At 37.6% G+C, this 23,983-nt stretch overlaps 1 protein-coding gene across 9 annotated transcripts in view; it reads left to right on the plus strand.

The window, feature by feature from the left end:
* FRYL (FRY like transcription coactivator) overlaps positions 1–23,983 on the plus strand; it is a 385,878-nt gene that overhangs the window by 351,915 nt on the left and 9,980 nt on the right. For all 9 annotated transcript variants that reach the window (XM_067531263.1, XM_067531262.1, XM_067531264.1 and 6 more), the window contains 4 exons: positions 4,022–4,272; positions 13,398–13,596; positions 16,368–16,517; positions 18,843–18,941. In XM_067531263.1, coding sequence (XP_067387364.1) covers positions 4,022–4,272; positions 13,398–13,596; positions 16,368–16,517; positions 18,843–18,941 — 699 coding nt within the window. The remainder of the gene's footprint in view (positions 1–4,021; positions 4,273–13,397; positions 13,597–16,367; positions 16,518–18,842; positions 18,942–23,983) is intronic.

A 23,983-nucleotide genomic window follows, 5' to 3' on the forward strand; every position in this document is an offset into this window, starting at 1 on the left:
TCTCTTTAATACAGTGTTCTTTCTTTAGCAGAGGTTTTGTGTTGCTGATTTTCTTGTGGTGCAAGTATTTGTTTGTTTTATTTGTAGGGACCGATTTATGCATTTTAAAAGTTAGTAGTAACAGCAGCAATAATTGGAATCCAAAGTGTCTTTCTCTTTGGATTATGAAAATGTTAAATTCTGTCTCATTTCTATAAAATAAAATGATAGATTTTGCAAGGGTGAGAAATTCTCATCTGCCATTTTGAATTTGTTCTCTAGACCTACATGAGTTTGGAGTGTCTATTCAAGAATGTAGACTCAAATTTTGCAATTGACAGCTCAGATAGATGCTTGCACCTGCACAGACCCCTGATAAAGTCAGTGGAGCTCTATGTGGATACAAGGGTCTACCTGTATAGATCCAGTTGTGGGATTGGGGCAGTAGGTGGGAAAAAAACAATATTAATATGTATAAAATTAATATTAATGTAATCTGTTAAAAGACTATGTGTTCCAAGTTTATTTTACAGTTAAGAAAAATATGGAATTTGCTCAAATATGTGAACTCTTCTCCTGTAGCTAAGTTCAGTGATACAGAATTATTTTTTTGTAAGATTTGAGTATCTATTTATTAATTGTTACTAAATGTAGAAGGTGAATTTTATGCTTCTTAATTTCCATATTCTGAACTTGCTTACAGTTCAGGCCCACCATCCTGAAGTCCCTTTGAAGCCAATGAGACTACTTGTGTAAGGATCTATCATGGGGTGGGATCCCTTTCCCCATGCATTTCACTTCGCAAACAATCCTCACATACTCCGCTGTAATTTCAACATAGGGTTCTTTATTTACAGTGCCTCATACAGGTGTGTGTGCCCACAGCATAAGGCTTTCTCCAAGCATCTTCTACCTAATCCATAGGCACAGGGCACAATGGGGAGAGAGATCTCCTCTCTCTTAGATCCTGGGTGTCTTTGTCCTTCCTTCCAGCCTCCTCTTCTCCTTTCCTGTCTGCCTTTTAACTGTCCCCAGCTGACAAGCTGAATCCCCTTGTTAATTAGTTAATGACCCAGTCCTTAATCAATTATCTCCCCAATTTGGCCCCTTTGGGAAGCTTACATTGTGGCAAGTTGGCCTTAAACTACTCCCACTCTGTCACAGGATTCCAGTTTTATAACACTGCAGCACAAACGTAGTCTCTAAATGTATTTGTTCTCTAAACGTAAGAGGCACTTCATTGTGGAAAAGTGTATGCATTGTTAATTAAGATGTTTTCTTTCCATACATTGAGAGTTATTTGCAAACTGTATTTGCTTAGATAATATTAATATAAAATATGAGAGAAACCATACATATAGAATTAAGGGAATAGTAAATTCTTGTAGAAAATATTTGTTCTCTAAAGAAAAAATCCTACTGTACCTGGTTAAACATTCTTTGGTTCCCTTGCTCATGTCTCATGTGTATGCTGAAGTGTAAAGTAAAAGATTTCAGTAGTTTCCAAAAATACCTACCCCAAATTATCATTTGTACGTTTCAGAAGGGACATGTTTGTGTCAAAGCCTCCAGCTGTCAATCCCTTCTTCCTAAAAGCAGATAAATAGAAGCTAGAAATAATATGCTAAATTTTCCTTTGCATCAGTGTGTGTCTGCACTGCAATAGCGAGCACAGGTAGACATACCTGAGCTAGCTTTGATCAAGCTAGGTCAACGGTAGCTCTGGTATGTCTATGTATGCTGCAGTCAGACTTCCCAGTTGCAGTCCCAGAGGCAGTTTAAGTCTGTCAGCCCTTGATATGTCTTAGACCTGCTGGGTTTTTTCCATATTGGAAATCGTTTGAGTGAAACTTTCCTTCTGTGGCACAAGTTTATGACATGTTCTGGAGAGGAGAGAAATTTTTGACTCTTCTTTATCTTGAGCTGACATTACACAAATTTAGCCATAAACAAAACTTTGTTAGTCTGATAGATATGTGGCAGTTAGACTAAGGGAAGCCTCTCACTAGGATTTTTTTGTCCTTTTGAGATCTAATGAATGTACATAGATTAAAATTAGCTGAGAAAAAGATTTCTAACAAAATTTCCAGGTGAATTATGAACATTTTTAGTAATGGAAAATTCAGACACAGACTCTGGCACAGAGTTCAAACTAAAATAATAAAAAAAAAGTTAATGTTAAATTGCAAGATTTCAGGGCATTCCATTTTTCTTTCTAAATCAGGGAGAATAGCTATGCATTCTGCACCTTATTGTTTCACTCATGCACATTAGGGTATTTCCCAATAGCAATATGTCAGTCTTGTAGTGAGGACAGGGAATTTTCATTCCTAATGGTATCTTCTTTACAAAAATGATTACATAATGATCAAAGAGAGTTCTTAAAGAAGGACACAACATCAGTCCGCATCACCACTAGCATTGCTGATTCATTAAGATTTCTGATAAATTATGCCATTTCCTAGGTGTTCCTTATGCCCTTCTACTATATACATCTTGATTGAAAGCATTTCTGTATTAAGGAATCTAGAAAATTTCAACCTTGGCTGTGTGGAGAAGACACATTCAGCATATATTAACAGAGAAGATAATATTCAGAACAGCAATTGCACACATTTAGCTGTTCACTTTTTATCTGGCAGTTCACACCTAGGTAATAGAAATGTGAGCAATAACCCTCTAGAGAATATTTATCTTATTAATGATCTCTCTACATTATGTTCTTTGTAGATCTGGACTCACCCCATTGACTTTGATTTGAAAGAATCTGTACTAGAAATGGGCCACTGTTTAGACCTAAATTGTTTTTCCTACACCTGCCTGGCACGCCCATGTGCATTAGCTGTTCTGTGGGACAAAATGGCTATTCCAGATTTAATGCCTAAAAGAGGTACTTCAGGAGTGATGTCATTAGTTGTCATAACAAACAGAGTGCTATCACAGCCTGACAATAGCTTCAGGACCACCATGAAAGTAAATGATGATATACTGCTATTCAGGGATGAATTGTCCAAACTTTAATGTGTGTTCAGTTATAGTCAAAATAAATTTTCGAATTGATGGAAGCCATAACTGGGGGCGGGGGGCCCGACGGAGAGTGTGTGTCCGTCTGTTCATGTCCGTCTCTCCCCCCCCTCCTTCCCGCGTGCAGAAGACATAACATCTTCATGAGTGCTAATCTGTGTAGGAAATTGCCTTCAGAGAATAATTATAAGGAAGTTGATAAAAATCTAATAAATATTTCAGGTGTTTGGGTTTATTCATAAATTAGCTTGGTCCAAAACCCATCGCCTGTTTAATAGAGTGATGTTAATGTTGTTGTGGTTTACAATGGAAAAAAAGTATAGGTCATGCTAACATTCTATATTAAGATTTAATGATTTACTCATCATAATCAGTAATGTAGTATATAGTTTTAATTAGTCAGGGTTAAAACAGAGTTCTAAAAATAACTCCAGTTTGTTAAGAGAAACGATGCAAAATCTGCTCCCCAGGGTGATTACTGTGTTGTGCTTCCATTCTGCCAGTTATTTATGATAGAGGAGCTGTTTGAGAAGGGAGAATGGAAAGGGAAAAGTTCTTTCATAGTAATTTCAGAAGTAAGAGTTTAATGCTATAGGCACCAATGAGCCAATAATTTTTTATCTGTTCATTCAAAAGTTAAGCTTTCATTAATTTCATCTAGTAAAATGTATTTGAAGTATTTCCACACGTTTTCATGACACGGCTTTCTTGTAATATCACTAGTTAACATCAATGGAAAAATTACATTTGCTATAAGTAACAAATTGCATTTCAGAAAAGAAAAATTAAGGAGGAATATTCTAACCAGAAGTTGGAAAACATTAAAAAGGAAGATTTTATGGCAAAGCATAACTAAATGTGTATAATTTAGACAGTATATGATGAATCCAAATATCTGAATACTTACAATAAAATTGGGTGATGTAAACATACTCTTGTTTTTAAGTACTGACTTAATGGAGGTTGATATACATCGGTTCCTTCTGTAAGAGCAATGAAAAATATACTTGCTTTTCAGGATGGCAGTTCAGCTCTCAAAGATGAACAGGTTAGCATTGCTAGTGAAGACACTGGATCATACGTATTACAAGAACAACAAGAATCTCTGATCTGTGAGGAATCTCTAGAGTTGGAAGAAACTGAAATGCCAGAACCGCCAGCTCCTGAGAGCTATTCTGAATCTATATGTGAAGAGGATGTCACCCTTGCTTTGAAAGAGCTAGATGAGAGATGTGAGGAAGAAGAAGCTGACTTCTCTGGGTTGTCTAGGTAAGAATACACTTGATTTTAATTACAGAAATAATGTACGACTTGTGTATTCTGCCTTCCCCATTAGTCAAGTAAAGCAACCCTTTTTCTGGTTGAATTTCTCATGATTATTATCAGAAATCTTCTAACAGTACAAACTTTTAAAATAAGCACATCAAATAAATGTTTGTTGTTTGAGTTACTCCTAATGTGAACCCCACTTATGGGTGTCTGTGTGCCCCAGAACAAGAGTTCGGAACATTTTCACTACTAGCATCTGTCAGGGAATGTGCGTGCATCCTGTATGTCCTTGTGCCCCAGCCCAGCCCAAGGACATAGAGGGAATGGCAATCCCAAGTGCCTCTCAGATCCTTCAAACCACTTTCGGCAGTGAGTCAGAACAAAATTGTCCTTTCTGTAGTTTTTGTTACTTTGTAGAGTAGAAGTTTATAATGAATTTGTTTATAGTGAGTTGTAGTGTTTCATTTTGCCATTGGCAGGAGAGAAAGAGTGCAGATTGAAGCAGGGATTAGTTATGTCCGAGCCTAGATCTCACAGCTTCAAATCACACCCGTCCTGTGAGTGGTGGGGGGAAAGGTTTCTCTCTCTTTTTCTTATGGAAAAATCCATGAGTATGATAGTGGGCTCTGGGTAGAGACTGAATACTTACATGTGGTCTACATGTAAGTCACCTGTTGCAAATTCTTGTGACTCTTATCACTGTCCTCATTAGTTTAAGAGACAGAGGAACAACAAGATACTAATGGTGAGGAAATACATGTTCATCAGGAAGATCCTTCTGATCCTCCACATCGTTCTTTCTTGCCTGATGAAGGCATTTCACATGTTGTACCAGTACCAGTTGATTATTTTAAAACCTTTCAAGAATTATTAAAATGTACGGTAAAAACACTGGAGGTTCCATTGGAGACAGTTCAGGAAAAAGTAGATAAGCAGTTTGATATTTTACAACCAACATTCCAAAGTAGAGTGAGACTACTTATTAATGAGGAGATATTGATCCAGCAAAAGATCTTTTGACTACCCGCCTCAATTGCAGCTTCTTCAAAGCATGCTGATTGTAAATATCAAGTACTGTCCAAAGATTCTGAGTATTTTTATACTCATTTGGCTCCGTTTTCATTGGTTGTAGCTATAGCTAATGAGAAATCAGAAAAGTCAGGGAAATCAACTCCTAAGGAGAAAAACCCAAGAGACTTGATTTTTTGGGAGAAGAAAAGCTACTTTTCAGGCTTTTTACAGGTCAGGATAGCTAATTATCAAGCCATGCTATCTAATTATTGTTATCTCCAATGTCAGATTTTAGGGACATGTTACCTTCAGAATTTAGAGACAAGTTTAAATCAACCTCTGAAGAAAACCAACTAATTGCTAAAAGTTCATTTCAAACTACATGAGTTGCTGCTCATTCAAAAGCTACATGTATTATGATGAGACACTCATCCTGGTTATCTGCATCAGGTTAACAAGAGAAGTGCACAAAACCATTGAAGATTTACCACTTGATGGTCAGAATCCATTTTGTACTAAGACTGATGAGTCTCTTCACTGAAAGATTCAAGCTCCACTCTCAACTCACTGGTCATATATACTCCTGTGTTTAGGAAGAAACAATTTCATCCTTAACCTTCAGACTCTAGATACAGGAACACTCCTTCTTCTTTATAATCTTATCACCAGAGACTTTCTGAGCAATCCAGAAAGAGATCTAGATATCAAAAGTCAGTTCCACTACCCTCTTCTATATCTTGCACAGGTGGGTCAGACACAGAGACATCAAATTTGATGTGACAGCTGAGGCTTTTGGACTGATCTACAAGGATCTATACCTTTTTTCCCAGCTTTTGGTTCCCATCTATCTTATTTTCATGAGGCTTGGATGACAATTACCTCAAATCGATGGGTCCTTCAAGTCATCAAGGACAACTGTGCCAGTTTCAATCTCTGACTCCTACCCACACCATTTTCCATTTCAGGGACCATTCTCATAACAGTGCCATGCATCGTGAAGTTGATTAGATGGTTTGTCAAGGAGCATTAGGACCAGTGCCTCAGAAATGGAAGGATGTTTGCATCAAGAATCTTAACAAATGCATTTGGTGTGCCAAATTTCATATACTAGTTCTCACTTCAGTTATTTCCTTTCTAGATCCCATGGATTGGTTCATTATCCTTGATTTGCAGGACACTTATTTTCATGTATCAATACCCCCCCTTTCTCTCTCCTCCCCCCCCCCCCCCCCCACACACACACACACACACACACACAGTACCTATGCTTTATAGCTCTGGGGAGTCCTTACCAATTCAAAGTCCTTCCTTTTGGAATTTTATCAGCCCCAGTGTTCACAAAGTTCTATCAGTAGTAGAAGCTCATCCATGCAGACAAGGTTTGCATGTTTATCCCATCTGGATAATTGGCTTGTTTGGGGGAAATCACAAGTGCAGGTGACAGCAGTGACAAGAAGAGCGATTCATTTGTTTTCATCACTGGGCTTGAGGATCAATTTTAAAAACTCAAGTCTGATTCCATCCCAGTCTATAGAGTTCATTGGCGCTCTCCTATATTTGGTAGCAACAAGAGCATTCTTTCCACCAGACACATTTCAGATAATAAAGAATCTGATCCCCCAATTTTGTTTTTACCCTCAAACAGTTAGGATGTGTTTGACTCTTCTAAGCCATAGAGTTTCATGTACATTTGGAACTCCATTTGCCAGATTACAACTGAAACCATTTCAGACTTGGATCTAAGTCGGTTTACAACCGCAAGCTTCATGTCATTATAGGTGGTGATTCTGGCCCAGATTCTATTCTCTGTGGAACGGTGGAGGATAAAAGAAACGTATGTGCAGAAGTTCAGTTTTTTTCTTCAGTTGCATGCAAAGCTCTGGCAACAGATGTATCCAAGATGGGTTGGGGAGCACATATAGATCACATTTGACTCTTGGCTTTTGGTCTCATTTAAAATCCACAATGCACATAAACATCCTAGAATTGAGAGCAGTGAAACTAACTTGCAAAGTGTTTTTACCTATGATGGAGGGCTCTTTATTCCAAATTCTCATGGACAATTTCACAGCAATCTATTATGTAAACGGGCATGGAAATGTGAAGTCAGACCTTCTTTGTTGTCAAGAAGCCATAAGACTTTGGGAATAGTGTATTCAGAATTGCCTCATTCTGATAGCTCTTCATCTCCTGGGAAAGAGTAAATGGGCTGGCAGGCTCACTAAGCAGAAAAGTGACTTCATCCTATGAATGGGAATTAAATTATTTACTAGACTGACTTTTCCAAAAGCGGGGGTTTTCCCAAATAGATTTATTCGCTTCAGATCAAAAGAGGAAATGACCATTATTTTATTCTCAAGCAGGAAAGAATCTCTACCAAAAACCTTCTTGATTTGTTGGTCACACCGTTCAGTATATACTTTCCCTCAATTTCCACTAATTCCAAGGGTGTTACAGATAGTAAAGCAAGAAAGCACTCATTATATTGGTGGCTGTTGCTTGGCCTCCTCAGTTTTGATTCTTCAACATACTGCTGTTGTCAAATCACCAATTTATCATACTCCCAATTCAGGAGGACATGATATCACAGAATCACAGTCTAGTCCCTCAACCAAAATCCAGCTTCATTACATCTCATGGCTTGGATGGTATCTGGATGTCCTTAATAAACAGAGTTCTTCATGGGTACAGAATGTTTTTCAGGGCAGGAAATTATCTACTAGGATAACGTATACTGCAAAATGGAAATGATTTTCATTATGGGCAATATCTAAGGATTACATTCCGTATCAGTGTTCTATTCCAGTTATTTTAGATTACTTGTTTTAAAGCACCCAAGAGTGTTTATTGCTTCAGTTAAAGTCCATTTGGCAGTGATTTCCTGTAGCAGGTTTGTGCTCACCCCTATGCTGTTCCAGGCTTCTTCCCTCACAAACCACACACATATGTAGCTTAGTGCTCCCACCAGTGCTCTTTATGCACAGGCTGTGACCCACCACCATCTATTTACATACATAGTCCAGGCTCAGGGGCCACACAGCTCCAGCCACTAGCTCAGAGCAGCTCACCTCTAAGTGTGGCTTCTCCCTCTCAGACTGGTCAGTCACCCTCCCCCCTTCTGTGAGCCTTTGTAGGGCCTGCCTTACCAGCCTAGCAGCTGCTTCCAATTGGCCCATTCCCCGCAGGTTCACTCAGCTGGCTTCAATCCCCTGTTAATTAGGGCTCCAGTGGCAGTGGGCTGGCTTAGCCTTAAGTTTTCAGCCAGCATCCTGTCACATTTCCACATTCCATTCTCCAGTAGAAGGAGGTTGTTTTCTCTCATGAATCAGTTAATAGATTTATGAGAGGTTTTCATGTTTTCCTCTTGTGAGAAAGATCATGGGATTGATATCTAGTGCTTTCTTCACTTATGGACCTTCTATCAAATTATCTAATTCATCTATTGTCAATGATGGTGCCATTTTTGGTGGCAGTTACATTCTCTCATGGAATAAATGAATTACTAACTTTAATGATAAATTCTCCCTACACAGTTTTTCATATGGAGAGGGTAACTATGAGACCACATCCATCTTTTATTCCAAAAGTATGGTCAGACTTTCATATCAATCAATTTCTTCACTTATCAATCTTTTTTCTGAAACCTCATTCACACTAGCTGAACCTAAATTACATACTGTAGATGTCATAAGATTGTTATATACTTGGATAGAACTAAAATCTGTTTGTAGCACTCCAAACTTTGTCATTGTTTATGGTAATTTTGTGACAAAGACTCTCAAAATGGGTATCTGATTGTATTAGGACTGCTTACAACATTAATAAGAAGAATCTTCCTTCAAACATATGGACTCACTCCACCAGAGCACAAGTCACATGGACAGAATGCCTAAGTCAAATAACTGTGTCCAAAATCTGCAGAGCAGCTACCTGGCCTGTAGCTATATATTTATGAAACATTATTCATTAATAACTGCTTCAAGATCTGATGTCCATTTTGGAAGGGCAGTTTTGAGATTTCTTTTCAGATAACTCATTTAACTTCCTTTAATGATAACTTCTGACTTATCACGATAAGTGGGATCCACAAGTGCACTAACTCAGAGAAGAAGGAACAATTATTTAACACTTAACTTACAGTAACTATGGTCCTTTGAGATGTTCTGCACATGTGGATCCCACAACCACCCTCTGTCTCTGCAGTTTGGAGTGTTGATCTTGAGCATCAAAAGAATTAAATTGCAGTATGGGTTGCTATACCCATAAGCCCTTGGCAGCAGGGGACATGAGGACATATAGGCCACATGTGTGACCCCTGCTGGACACTACTAGTGAAAACATTCCAAACTCCTGTGCTGGAATACATAAATACCTGTAAGTGCAAAACATCGTGAAGAACCACCCTTACTATTACTGAGGTAAAATAATTAAGGAAATTAGTTAGGACTGGACTGAAGAATTCATGGATCTAAAGATGGAGGAGGCTTGGAATTACATCAAGTCAAAGTTGCAAAAACTGTCTGAAACCTGCATCCCAAGGAAGGGGAAATATTCATAGACCAAGTTGGATGAGCAAGCATCTCAGACAGGTGATTAAGAGAGAGTGGAAGATGGGAGGGATCAGCAAGGAAGGCTACCTGTAGGGACAAAGTGAGAAATGCCAAAAGCGAAGTAGAGTTGGACCTTACAAAGGGAATTAAAACCAATAGTAAAAGGTTCTATAGCCATATAAATAAGAAGAAAACAAAGAAAGAAGTGGGACCGCTAAGCACTGAGGATGGGGTAGAAGTTAAGGATAATCTAGGCATGCCCCAATATCTAAACAAATACTTTGTCTCAGTTTTTAAATGAGGCTAAGGAAGATCTTAGGGATAGTGGCAGGGTGGCTAATGGGAATGAGGATATGGAGATAGAAATTACCACATCTGAGAGAGAAGCCAAACTTGAACAATTTAATGGGATTAAATTTTGGGAGGGGGCAAATAATCTCCATCCAAGAATATTAAAGGAACTGGCACATGAAATTGCAAGCCCATTAGCAAGGATTTTTAAGGTATCTGTAAACTCAGGGTTGTACTGTATGACTAGAGAATTGCTAACATAGTTCCTATTTTTAAGAAAGGGAAAAAAATGATCTGGGTAATCTGGGCATTTTAGCTTGACCTCAGGAGTATGCAAGGTGTTGGAAAAATTTTTGAAAGAGAAAGTAGTTAAGGACATCGAGGTTAACGGTAATTGGGACAAAATACAACATGGCTTTACAAAAGGTAGATTGTGCCAGACCAACCTGATATTCTTTTTTGAGAAGATAAGACTTTTTAGACAAAGGGAATGCAGTGGATCTAATTTATCTAGATTTCAGTAAGGCATTTGATATGGTTCCACATGGGGAATTATTAGTTAAATTGGAAAAAATTAGGATTAATATGAAAACTGAAAGGTAGATAAGGGGAGACTACAATGGGTTAAAGGGGAGACTGTAAAGGGTCATACCGAAAGCTGAACTGTCAGGCTAGAGAGAAGTTACTAGTGGAGTTCCTCAGGGATCAATCTTGGGACCAATCTTATTTAACCTTTTTATTAATGACTTTGGCACAAAAAGTGGGAGTGTGGTAATAAAGTTTGTGGATGATGCAAAGTTGGGTGGTATTGCCAATACAGAGAGAGACTGGGATATCAGACAAGAGGATCTGGATGATCTTGTAAACCGAAGTAATAGAAATAGGTGAACTTTAATAGTGGAAAGTGCAAGGTCATGCATTTAGTAAGTAATAACAAGAATTTTTGGTATAAGCTGAGGACACATCAGTTGGAAGTGACAGAGGAGGAGAAGGACCTGGGCGTATTGGTTGATCACAGGATGACTATGAGTCATCAATGTAATGTGGCTGTGAAAAAAGCTAAGGTTGTGGCCCTAGCATGCATCAGGCGAGGTGTTTCCAGTAGAGCTAGGGAGAGGAATGATTTAAGTTCAGCACCAATGTAGACACAAGAATGAATGGATATAAACTGCCCATTAGGAAGTTTAGACTCGAAATTAGATGCAGGTTTCTAACCATCAGAGGAGAGAAGTTCTGGAATAACCTTCCAAGGGGAGCAGTGGGGGCAAAAAACCTAGCTGGCTTCAAAACTGAGCTTGATAAATTTATGGAGGGGATGGTATGATGGGACGGCCTAGTTTGGCAATTGACTGACCTTTGACTACTGGTGGTATATATGCCAATGGCCTGTGATGGGATGTTTGATGGGGTGGGTTCTGAGTTATTACAGAGAATTCTTTCTTGGGTGTCTGGCTCGTAAGTCTTGCCCACATGCTCAGGGTTTAACTGATCACCATATTTGGGGTTGGGAAGGAATTTTCCCCCAAAGCAGATTGGCAGAGGCCCCTGGGGGGGGGGGGGAGGAGGGGAGTTGTCTTCCTCTGCAGCATGGACACGGGTCACTTGCTGGTGGATTCTCTGTACTTTTAAGTATTTAAGCCATGATTTGACGACTTCAGTAACTTAGTTATAGGTTAGGAGTCTATTACAGGAGTGGGTGGGTAAGGTTTTGTGGTCTTCATTGTGCAGGAGGTCAGACTAGATGATCATAATGGTCCCTTCTGACCTTAAAGTCTAGGAGTCTATGAGTTGCTTTTCTCCAGGGAATGGAACTATTGGGTCAGTCCTTGGCTCAGCTCCATCTGCTTTGCACTTCTGAACCAATGCATAGCACATAAAAAGCTGCTCAGAGGAGCAGCGTCACACAAGAATCCTCGGTTGGTTGCAAGCCAGTGTGTTCCCTCACCATCAGCATAGGGGAAGGGGGAAAGGTTGGGGACCACAGGAGCACAGAAGGTAAACTTTAGCAATTTCAGGGAGTGCAGGAAGGAATGGATTGAGAATTTGAAGATGAATAAATCACAATGGAAGAGGAACAGAATCAGCTGAGCATTGGAGATTTTATATTGGGTCACTAATATGCTTGGCAAAAATTAAATGCTGATGCCATCAGTTTGATTTCCCGTGTACAAATTAGAATTCATCTGTTCTTGCAATTTGTTTACATTAAAAAAAAAAAAAAAAAAGTTTAGACCTAAGGGTGATGAAGATAATCTTTTAGGGTTAGTCCTCTAACTAGGAGGTGTCTAATAAATGTTTCAAGCTTTACTTATAGATTATGGGAGAAACTGCCTGCCATCAGCCTGCTCACAAAGGCTTGCTTTACTTGTAGCTTTTATTGACATTGCACTACTGAAATGAACACATGCAAGTATTACAAAACCAATTTATTTCCCAGTGTAAGCGATTACTGTGATGAGTAGTCTGAACAATATTGTTTTTCAAAGATTTTCTCTAGTCAAGAACTGAGAAAAAAAGCAGAGGGAATTTGGTCCACCAGGCATGGTTTAGCTGCTACAACCGAATACTAAAATTAACATCAAGAAGAATGTAAATTTGCAGACATGTTATTGTGTTAAATGGACAAGTTTCATTTAAAATGTGCTTTAATCTGTCTCATAAGTAGCAGTATTACCAGAGCATTGATACATGATGAAAAGTACATCTGTAGGACATTCTTTGAACAAAAGCTTGTTAAATTGTCCATAAAAGTGGACCTGTTCCAATCCATTTCCATCCTAATATAGATATTACTTAAGATAATTTAAAAAATTGGTGTACTGCAGCAAGAGTTTTTGGGTTGCTCCCAAGACAAGCTTGAGTTTTGTTACATTGCAGATGATCAAATAGCCAAGGAATGGAACGTTCATTAAATTATTTTTGGAAAGAAAATATGTTCCTTTCTTAAATGTTCTATAGATAAAAGTGTTAGACAGAAACAGCATAAGATATGTTTATTCAGCTTGCTTTGTCAGACTTATTGGATATTTGGGGCTGTTGTAAGTATTGTAGCAGCAAAAGCCTTCCTGTTTTAACCTTCATTGTTTATAGTTTCACTGCAGATTTCATTTTACTAAAAGCAAAACCAAATTCTGTCTGGATTTTTAGTTTTAGGGACTTGGTTGTACTGCATGTTCAAATTAAAATTTTCAAAATAAGTTAAATTAATTAAAACTTTCTTTTTTTCACCCATAGTATTTACTGACAAGCTTACATCATTTATTTTATTTACAGCCAAGATGAGGAAGAACAGGATGAAGTACAGACTTCCCCACCACCTTCGCCATTTCTTTCTGCCATACTGGCAGCTTTTCAGCCAGTGGTATATGATGATGAAGAGGAGGCTTGGCGCTGCCACGTCAATCAAATGCTGTCAGACACTGATGGAACTTGTGCAGTCTATACTTTTCATGTGTTCTCTAGGTTATTTCAGGTCAGCATCTCATAACTAATTTGTTTCTGACCTTTTTCCAAACAGTTTCTTTTTCTAATTAGTTTTCCAAGGTCTGATGCTACCACATTAGTATGTGTGTAAATAATTACATACAGAACAAATACATTAAAATAATGTTATTATATGATCATGAAGTATTTTTCCTACAGGACCCCTGCCTCATTCAATTCACAGGATGGATACTGCACAGGAAATGAAGCATCTGTTCAGTATTTCTTTTTAGCCTCCTCATTTGTTTATCCTCCCCACACATCTTGTTTTTTACTGAACATCACCCAAATCCTGTGATAATTGCAGAATTATTCATTGCTTTTCTGTGGCACTCATCACCATAGTATGTCAGCCTATCAAATATTAATGAGTTTATCTTTACAACACCCCATGAGGTAAAGAGGTTTGTCACAGAAAGGTAATTGATACACTAGGAGATTAAGTCCAAAATTTCCAAAAATTTCCGTTAATTTAGGTTGCCTCAGTGATTGGGAACCCAGCTAAGAACAACTAGGGCCTGATTTTTCAGAGTACTTAGAATTTTTATAGCACTTGATATATTCTAAGCACTGCAAAATAGGCATTAACAAATTAATCCTCCCAACATCCTGAGAGGAGGTGGATAAATACTATTACCCCATTTTATAGATGGGGAAACTGACACAGAAAGGAAAAGTGACTTGCTCAAGGCCCCACAGTGAGTGAGTAGCAGAGTCAGTGTCCGAATTCAAGACCTCCTGTCCCCAACCCTGTGCTCATTCCTCCAGACTACACTGCCTTACTGCCAGAGGTTTGCACATCTTCATCTCCCAATTAATTCAGCTGCAGTTACAAGTGCTCAGCTTTTCTGAAAATCAGACCACAGCTGTCTGAAGTTGGGCACCCAGAAGAAGAAGACCAAACAATTAGTTGCCCCTTGTGAAAATGTTAATTTAAGTGACTTGTTCAGCATCATACAGGAAGCCTGTGACAAAGGTAATGATACAGCACAGTCCTGCTGGGTGGCATTTAACTGCCTTGACCAGGAAACCATCATTTCTCTTGATGCAATCCTCTACCTCATTCACAATACACCTTCCAAATTCTGCAACACATGAAGAAGGCTTAGACAAGAAGCTCATTCATCACATAATCCTCATTCATTCCCTGACCACCATCCATCTTGTGCACTGAATGAGGTGGGGGTCCAGTGGAAAAAAGTATGTGATTTTTGTAATTAAAGACTGTATCACAATCAACACCCCATATATTCTGATTCTCTGCTGAATTTGTTGTTTTATCATTATTTATCATTATTATTTGTGCTATGGAATTTCGTGTTTTCGCTGCAGAATCAGCCATTTTTCTTCAGCCAGGTATCTGCTGTTTTAGTCTTCCGTGCTCCACCATGGTCTGGCTTCAGCTTCCTCTCTGATGCTTTCACCACAAGGGGGGGTGCATTACATAAGCAGCACTTTCTTTTTCTCTGCTGCTCATAAAAGGGGGGAGCCAGAAACAGGGCAATAGCTTTCCTGGCTCAGGATTACCCTTGACGAGCTATGAAGGTGTGTGCCCTTGGGGGGAATGTAGCAGCCCAAGGCTGCAGGTGATGGGCAGAGATCTGTTTCACCCAGGGTGACATGTGTAAGACTGGATTAAGGCAATTGGGGGTCATAGGCATGCCACAAGAAGGCAAGGAGCCTGTGTCATCACACCCCATTCCTGTACCATAGCCCCAATCCCACACTTGGAACTGCAGTGACAGAGAAAAGCTGAGTGCTCTTTTCACGGTGTCCCTGAGTATCCAGCCACATTGGGAGTAACTATTCCCCGTTACCAAGAGGCTCCATAAAATACAGAGAATTCAGCAGTATATTATGAAAAATCAACAAATTAAGCTAATTAGCATTGCTGCAGAATTGAGTTTCCTGCTACCGAACTAAGGAGTACCTGCCATGGAATTTGTCCATTGTGGTTCAGAGTATAGGGGACCATGATCATAACACATAAGTGCAAGACAGAATTAAGATTGCACAGGCAACCTTAACCCTGGCATTTGCTAGCTACTGAGTGTTTGACTTTGTACCTTTACTAATATTATTTGAATGTAGTTCTTTTGTATGTAACTTCTCAGGTTTTATAAAAACAATGTATCAGAATATAGGAATTGCCATGCTGTGTCAGAACCAGTCTTAGAAAGGTATCTAATTTTTAAAAAATTGAATAAACATAATTAAAAAAGTTTTCTAAAATAATTTTTTCTACATCTGTAGCATCAAATATATGATGGTGTTTGCTGGCATAAACTTTGAATTGGCACTTGTTGAGGATGACCTGCACAAATCACTTATCATTTATTTGTATTATCGTAGCACCTAGGAGCCCCAGTCATGGACCGGGACTCTATTGCAGTAGGCACTGTACAAAAAGACAGTCCCTACCCCAAAAAAGGTTACAATCTAAGTTGTGACTTTACTCTTAAATAATGCCTTCATCCCTGACTCAAGGCAATATACAGTACCATAGTTTTGAGAGCTATTGCCCTTCTTATCATATTTTATTGCTTCTATCCCACAAACAGTCTGTATTTTATGTGTGTGTGTGTGTGTGTGTGTGTGTGTGTAATTTGATAATGACAAAAATGTGTGTTGTCATAATAACAATAGTTTACATAGAAATTCTTTGTCATAATAGAAAAAAGATTTCCTTAATCTGGAAAAAGAAAAGAACAAAGGAAGTAATGCAAAGTAAATATTTATTTTTATTTTTTGTTGTTCTAGACCATTCAAAGAAAGTTTGGGGCTATAACAAATGATTCAGTCAGTTTTCTTGGTGAGCGTCTACAGCGCATTGGAACAAAATTTAAAAGTTCGCTGGAGGTGATGATGATGTGTTCGGAATGCCCAACAGTCTTTATTGATGCTGAAACGGTAAAATCTCATGTCAGCAATACAGTGCTAGATTACAGAATATAATGTTTTATGTTTCAACCCTTACAACATAATATTGAGGGAATTTTTCCAAAAGTACATGTAGACAGCCAACTATAGTTGACTATAGACAGTAGTGCCTTTGAAAATCTCTCCTCTTGTCACTAATCACAGCAGCATAGATAGTATTTATATGTAAAGATAAAAGGATTCATTTGTATAAATGAAACAGAAGAGTATTGAAACAGTAGTTTCTAGCTGTGCGTTCACAGTTGTGAAATGTAGCCCTTTCTAATTGTACTAAAATTGTGAAATATTATTTCTCCCAAATAACTTCTATATGGTAAGCACAAACAATGGATTGACTTGCAGATAATAGGCATCAATTAATTTCACTCACTGTTCTTTACCTTTCATAAATTGCAAGGTTTCATCTATTAATCAAACTAAATGGTGCATCCAGGAGGGGTAGGAGGGCCATTCAATATCCTTTTATTTATAAATGGTCAGATCCTGCCATCCTTACTGATTTTGAGTGTGCCACAGGGCTTGTCTACACACGGAAATCCAAATCGTATTTCCAGCAGAACAGAGCCTCTGATGCCATCCTGGGAATTGGTTCAGTATTAACTTAGGGCTAGATTGTGGCCTATTCTGCACACTGGCACAAGGAAGTACAAGGGGCACAAGGAGCCCACTTACTCCTTTGCACTGTTGTGCTGCATGCAGGATGGAAGCAGACTCAACAGACCCACTACTTGCCCCTTGCACAGGTGGGCAGGAAAGGGTGGAGAGTTGACAGATCACTATTTCATCCCCCCATGCCAACGTGCAGCATAGTTAGCTCAGGGCTCCAGGTAGCATATGCTGCAACAGCTGTAGACCAGCACAATTTACTCCTTTCCTTGAGTAGCGTGGAGACCGGGAGGGACATTGTGACTCCCTGTGTCGCAATCTCCCACCAAAGCTGCTCTGGGACAGCACAACACATTGTCCCTTCCTGTAGGTGAGATTGAAAACTGTAGCCTTTTATTTTATTTAAAGTGAATTTAGTAATGTTGTATTACACCACCGTCGGTTTGGTTATGGTGGCTATAGTTTCAAGCTAAACAGAGTGAAAGTCACTTCTGCTCCATGCTTCAGATTTAGAGCCTCTAGGAACACAAAATACATTGTTTATATAGACCAAAGATATATATAGTGTTTATATAGACCAAAGATAGTGATCACACATACATTCACAAGTACAAGGTCTAGTCAGTTTTCAAGTTTTATTAAAGTTACAATTAAAGTTATTACCCATGCATATAGAAATTCTATAAAGACCTATGCACAAGTTACAAATATAGTCATACTCACATCCTTAATGACATTCTTAAGGTTTGATGGATGCCTTGCCAATTGATCATCAGTAGATAAATGGTGCCTGCTAGAGTTTTCCTGTAAGGAACTCATTTTACCCAATACAAGAGCTCTCTTTTATCTTGTGATTCTGACTTCATCTACGCTCTGTGCATGTGTATGAAGGTGTCCTTATTTGTATTGTGTCCCCCAAGAATATTGGGATATCCAGTTTTTCATAGGTTGTTTATAGTTCCTTTTATTGTCATAGCATTTACACACAACCGGTACTTTGCAGTTAGGACACGTGTCAGAACACTGTGACTATCGAGTATCTTAAAGTCAAAATTACTCTTAGGGTTAATTTTTCACAACACTTTTTCCTGTAATTTTGTTGCATTGGGTTATTCTTTTGTCACTTATATCAAGCTTTCTTAAGCCTATGACTTAGTATGGCTAAGCTGACATTTTACAGGCCTCAGCCTGTAGGCTTTGCATTTCAGCCCTACTTACTTAAATACCTAATACATACTTATCCCTTCTAACTATTAATCAATCTTATACTTTTATAATCCTATAATTTAAATCTATTTAGCATGTAATGATTATATAGGACATGACATGTTAATCAAAACATCACACAATAAATGAATGATAAATAAACCAGTTGGCTACAAAAACCGATGATTTGGTTCTTAGGGGAAAAAATACCACGAGCTGAATCAGAAGCACCACTTCCTGCAGCACTTTGATATTCCTTTGAGGTCTCTCATCCAAGTACTGACTAGGCACAACCCTGCTTACCTTACAAGATCTGACTGGCTCTCAGTTTGGGTGGTATGGCAGCAAATGTTTGTTTAAGCCTAAAAATGGAGTTTTTACATGTGATGTGCACAACAGCTAGTTTTATGTAGTATCCTATATGTGATCTAACAATTTAAGAGTGTTTAATTTATTTATAGAAAAAAAATGTTTATATTCCAGCTGATGTCCTGTGGCTTATTAGAAATGTTGAAGTTCGGTGTTCTAGAGCTCCAAGAACATCTGGATACTTATAATGCCAAAAGAGAGGCAGCAGAGCAGGTGAGTCTGCATTATTCTATAGGCTGATAAGCTGTTTCAGAATTTTTTTAAAAAACCACTAGAATTTCAAAAGATATTATCAAAGAGATTTTAAAAAGTTATATGTCTGTCTAGTATCTCCAACAAAACAGTAGACAAAGTTTAAAAAAGAAATAGCTGTGGCATATTGGTGGAATAGCTTGCTTCCTTTTGTTATTAGCATTCTCTGTTCTGTTGTGTATAGTCTGAAAGAGTTGTTTGTGCTACAGGGAGTTCATGCTTGTTGCATCTACTTACACACTATTGATTTTTACTGTATTTATGGGTAATTTTTAGATGTTCAAAAGGTAACAGAATTTTAGCATCAATACTGAACTCATGGTAGGCTTGTTTCTCCTTTCAATAAGTACTGTGGGGTGAAGAGGGTCTGTGATGCTGAGATTTAAAATAAAGTTGACATTTAGACAATATGATGAAATAGTTTAGACCTTGGAGGTATATGTTAATGCCTAGTCTCTTTGCAGAGGGCAGTAGGTTTAAAATTTGAACTTTTAGTAAGGCATGTGTGCTTGCTTTTGTGAAATATCAATGTCATCAAACTGATATTAGAAAGATACTAATTTCAGGAAATTCAAACAGATTTCCCTTTCACGAGCTGAAGGAAAATATGGATCCAGATTCACCTCTGCAGATTCAGAAGAGATACAATTTGTACACACTTGTGCAGGAGTAGTTGTACTAGAAAAGGGATCAGCCTCTGGGAAGGGTAGTGGTGGTACTTTTGTCAATGTCCCTTAGGGGTGCCATTGGGAGAGGGCATTTTGCAATTGCTGTGGGTGATCTATAGAAGTTTATCAGAAGCTGCTCAGGAAACATGCTGAATCAGTGGTCTGACATGCTGCCACATTTTTGTTAGAAGGAATCTCAAGAGGCATCCAGTTTCCTGGGTAAAGTATCTCTACACTTAATGAGACTATATCAGTTTGAACTTCTTGGAGAAACATTTTTGAAAACTCTGGTTTTTATCAGAGCCTTTAAATTGTTTCCTGAATTTTATTTAAAAAGTCCTTTTAACATTTTTAATACGGGCTTTTCTTGTCCCCTCTTTCAATGTTGTTAAGGGTCTTTTTAGCTTGGGAGAAATTGATTATACAGAGGAAACAGCGAAACCGACTATACTCTAAGAACCTGATTTAACTTTAATTGGAGTCGATGGAGAGTCTATGACTGACTTCATTGGGAGTTGAATCAGATCTAAAGTTCTGTCAAATGCACAAAGTAAACAAACTGTATAAAAGTGGAATTTTTTTCACTCTAGTATCCTCCAGTTACAGCAATATTAGGGGAGACACCATAATAGGTACTACATTTTCACACAGAGGTGATTTTTCTAGTTGGCATTGTCCCGTCTAAATATAAATTTAGGGAGAGAAATTTCAATGAGGTTTATTGGAAAGGCTACTGTATTCTCAGTCAAGACACTATTCTAGTTTTGAGATGAGACTAAATCAAAACATAAATCAAACATCCTTTCATCTTTAGTCTTTTCAAAGTCACCATTGTAGCCAAAACCAAGAGAATTAACTTTCTCTGTTTAGTAAATGACTCAAATCAAAAAGGTTATCATCACACTATTTCCATTTTTTAAAAACCTGACAAATCCTAAACAATAATTGGATTTTGAGAAGCACAAGTATATAAGTGTCTTACACTAACTATATTTCTGATTGTTTAAATCTCATCTAATATTAGGGATGTCCCCATTACCACAGTATCAGAGTGCCACACGATCTGTAACGTATATATTCTCAACATCCTGTGAAATAGGGAAATATTATTTTCCCCAATTTACAGATGGGGAACTAAGGCACAAGAGGCTAAGTAACGTGCCCAACTTCACCCAAGACATCTGAGGCAGAATAGAGACTTGAAACCAGATTTGTGTTTTTACTCTGAAAAGTGACTATATGAAATGGCATTTTTGGATTCTCTCTATATGGATTCTTCCTCAGTGAGTTCATTGCCCATTATACATGTAAAAAAGTGTGAATTTTTTTTCTAATTTTTTAATAAGAAAGTGTCAATCTGTCACCTTTCTGACCATAAATGCATTTCAAATTTTCAACTATATTTTTGTATTTTTATTTTTGTTATAGATTCTATGCATAAAGATTAATGCAGAATCTCATTAAGTTGTTTGCATTTTGTTTATATAAAGGAATCTGGTATATGGAAGTTAATGATGGCCTCTGTCAATATATCACAGTGGAGCACATGTTTCCTGTAGTGATGCTGTCAAAAGACTTCTCAAGGAGTATTATTGTGTTCAGCCTGTCTTCTATTGCAGTATTTGTGAGTGATTAGGGCAGGGTAAAGGTTTCATTGGGTCAAAGGAATTGTTCTGAAACAACTGAGTGCCTAAGGCAGATTTGAGTATTATTTTTTATTTGCATTCAGAAAAAAAAAGATGGGTAACATTTTTATCATTTTTAGTTAGCATAAAATAATTTAATTTAAAAATAGTGGCTAATTTTCTCCAACACTTTTTTCCTTGTTCTACAGTTTTAAAACATTTTCTTTTAATTTCTTCAATGTGTTCAATTTTTGTTCACAACTGTTTGTGTATTATATGGAATGGAGGTTAGGAAGTCTTCAGAAATGCTGAGCTAAAGCACAGTGAAGTGAAATAAACAAGGGACAAGAAAGTATTGACTCAAAAGCATAGCCAGTTGTTTGACTGCAGTCGTTGTTCATTCTTTAAAATGTTCAAGAGACCAATTTACCTAACTTAGCCAAATTTGTTGTCTGAAAATAAAGCAGTTCAAAACATAAAGGAGACATACATCTCCTCCTCCTGGGAAGCAAATTCTCACAGCATGTTCAACATACACAGATGGCATGCACACATTTCAGCTAGCAGGGTTTATTTCTGAATGATTTTGCAGTTACAGAACTCTTTACACATCACTAAAACCTTGTCTATCAGGACCTTAGCTTGTTGTTCTGTACCTTCCTTATTTTGGTTTGGATACTAGCATTGCAGGTACTGGTCCATAAAGGTACCTCATTATACTTCCCATATCTCATTTGAATAATCCATTCCAAGTACTTGTGATCTGTGAAAGTTTCCCCTAACTGTACTTGGTTCAAAGTATTCTTGTATCTTTGCTTTGACAAGTTTCCTGTTTTCTAATACCAAAGCTGACTTCAGGTTTTTAGAGTGTTGTGGAATACATGATGTGGGTGAATAGAATTGTAGGAAGAGTATATTACATTCAGTTAACATAACTTCCCTACACTTTATATTAATACCATGCACATAATATATTTTAATGTGGTGTAGTTATGCCTAACATATATGTATTGGCTAACAAAAAGCCAATAGACATACAGGAACTGGATGAACTAAATTGGTTGGCTATATTCTAATAGGTGATCATTGCTTTTATACAGTCTGTGTGTTATGTTAAACTACTGGCCTCTAGAATCCACCCCTAGAATTATGAGGCTAACTGTAAACCTGTTTTACAAACTTTATCCTGAAAAAGTGCATTATGTATGAAATATATATGTTGTGTATTGTATTAACCTCCTGAGACTTAAATAAATTGCACATATAAAAAATAGGAGTTTGAGTTGTAGCTGCATGGAACTCCTATCCAGCATAGCTGAGGTCAGGGAAGCAAAGATGTCTGTAAGCCACCTTTTTTGCTTCTACTGATCCTGGTGTCAGTTGGGAGCCAAACTACCTACCAGTGCAAGTCAGAGCATTCACAGGGCAACTCTAACTTACACTAGCAGGAATGGTCCCCAGTATGCCCCTTTAGGGCACACAGAAAAAAGGAGCAAGTGACATAAAGCCAACATCCTCTTTGCATTGCTAGACCAATGGTCTGAGCTAAGATCTTTCATTTTGTCCAATTTTGCTCTTCTGAACTACTGTTCTTTCCCTTGTACTATGGCTTTAATTGTGTTCATATCTTTATTATGGACAAAAACCATTGAATCAAAGGAGAATATAGGTAAATAGAGCATTTCATATATCATGTAAATATTGCAAGGATCTCTGAATTTAAAAAAAAATTATTTCTCTTTTAAGATTTCAAAAATGTCAAATTTGTAAGAAGACATCAGTGTGAAACGTAGCTATTAGATTCCCAATTTCTGATGTCATTTGTTTTGATGTAAACTATGTCATTATTGATGGGTGCTGTTAGATTAAAAGAAAAACAAGATTTAAAATGTACAGTGGGATCCATGTCACTAATTGAAACTGACACCACAGTGTTTAGAGAATTCCACTTCTCTTCCTGATAAGCACACAGGCCTAGTTAATTCACTAAGTAGCCTTTATTAAATTGAGCAGATGGGAAATCACATTTTTCTTTTCCCTTTCTTGCATCAGACAAAGGTTAGGAAAAGGTCACTAAGATTTCCAATAAGACTCATGATACAAAGCACACATTCTGCTAAATTATACTTCCATGGATGTGTAGCTCCTGTTCTGTGTTTCAGAGGATAATTTTCACTTTATCTCAGCATGGTGCATTGCTATTCCAGTAATGCTCTATTTCAGCATTATTAATATTATTTGTATTACAGTAGTACCCCAAATGTGCTTGGTTCTGTGTAGGCTAAAAGGACACATTGTACAGCCAAACTGTTTGCTTGTTTTTATGTATACTTTATATTAACCTTTTACATCCTAGATGGTAATGATTGTCTCTTAAACAAAACATCCATTGAATTAATAGAATATATTTGTTGTACACGTGGCTATGCAGAAGAATTACATTTTCTATAGTACTAAATATTTCCCAAGAAATGTAGCAGGATTTATCCATTTATTTAAACTGAATTAACATTTTATTCAAAGTGTTGTTGACACACATATTTTTAACCATTAAAGGTATTGAGAAATAATATAATGAATCTTTCTGAAAGCAAATTGAAGAGAAATTATTTTAGCATATTTAATTAAGGAATTTTCTATTTCCTATACCACCTGCCTTCCATCCCCAATCCCCAAATTTAATGAAAGCTTTAGAAGTAACATATACTCC

This window comes from Emydura macquarii, unplaced genomic scaffold, assembly GCF_026122565.2.
Source record: "Emydura macquarii macquarii isolate MOO-44397 ecotype Brisbane River unplaced genomic scaffold, CSIRO-AGI_Emac_v2 contig_3128, whole genome shotgun sequence".
Classification (NCBI taxonomy): domain Eukaryota; kingdom Metazoa; phylum Chordata; order Testudines; family Chelidae; genus Emydura; species Emydura macquarii.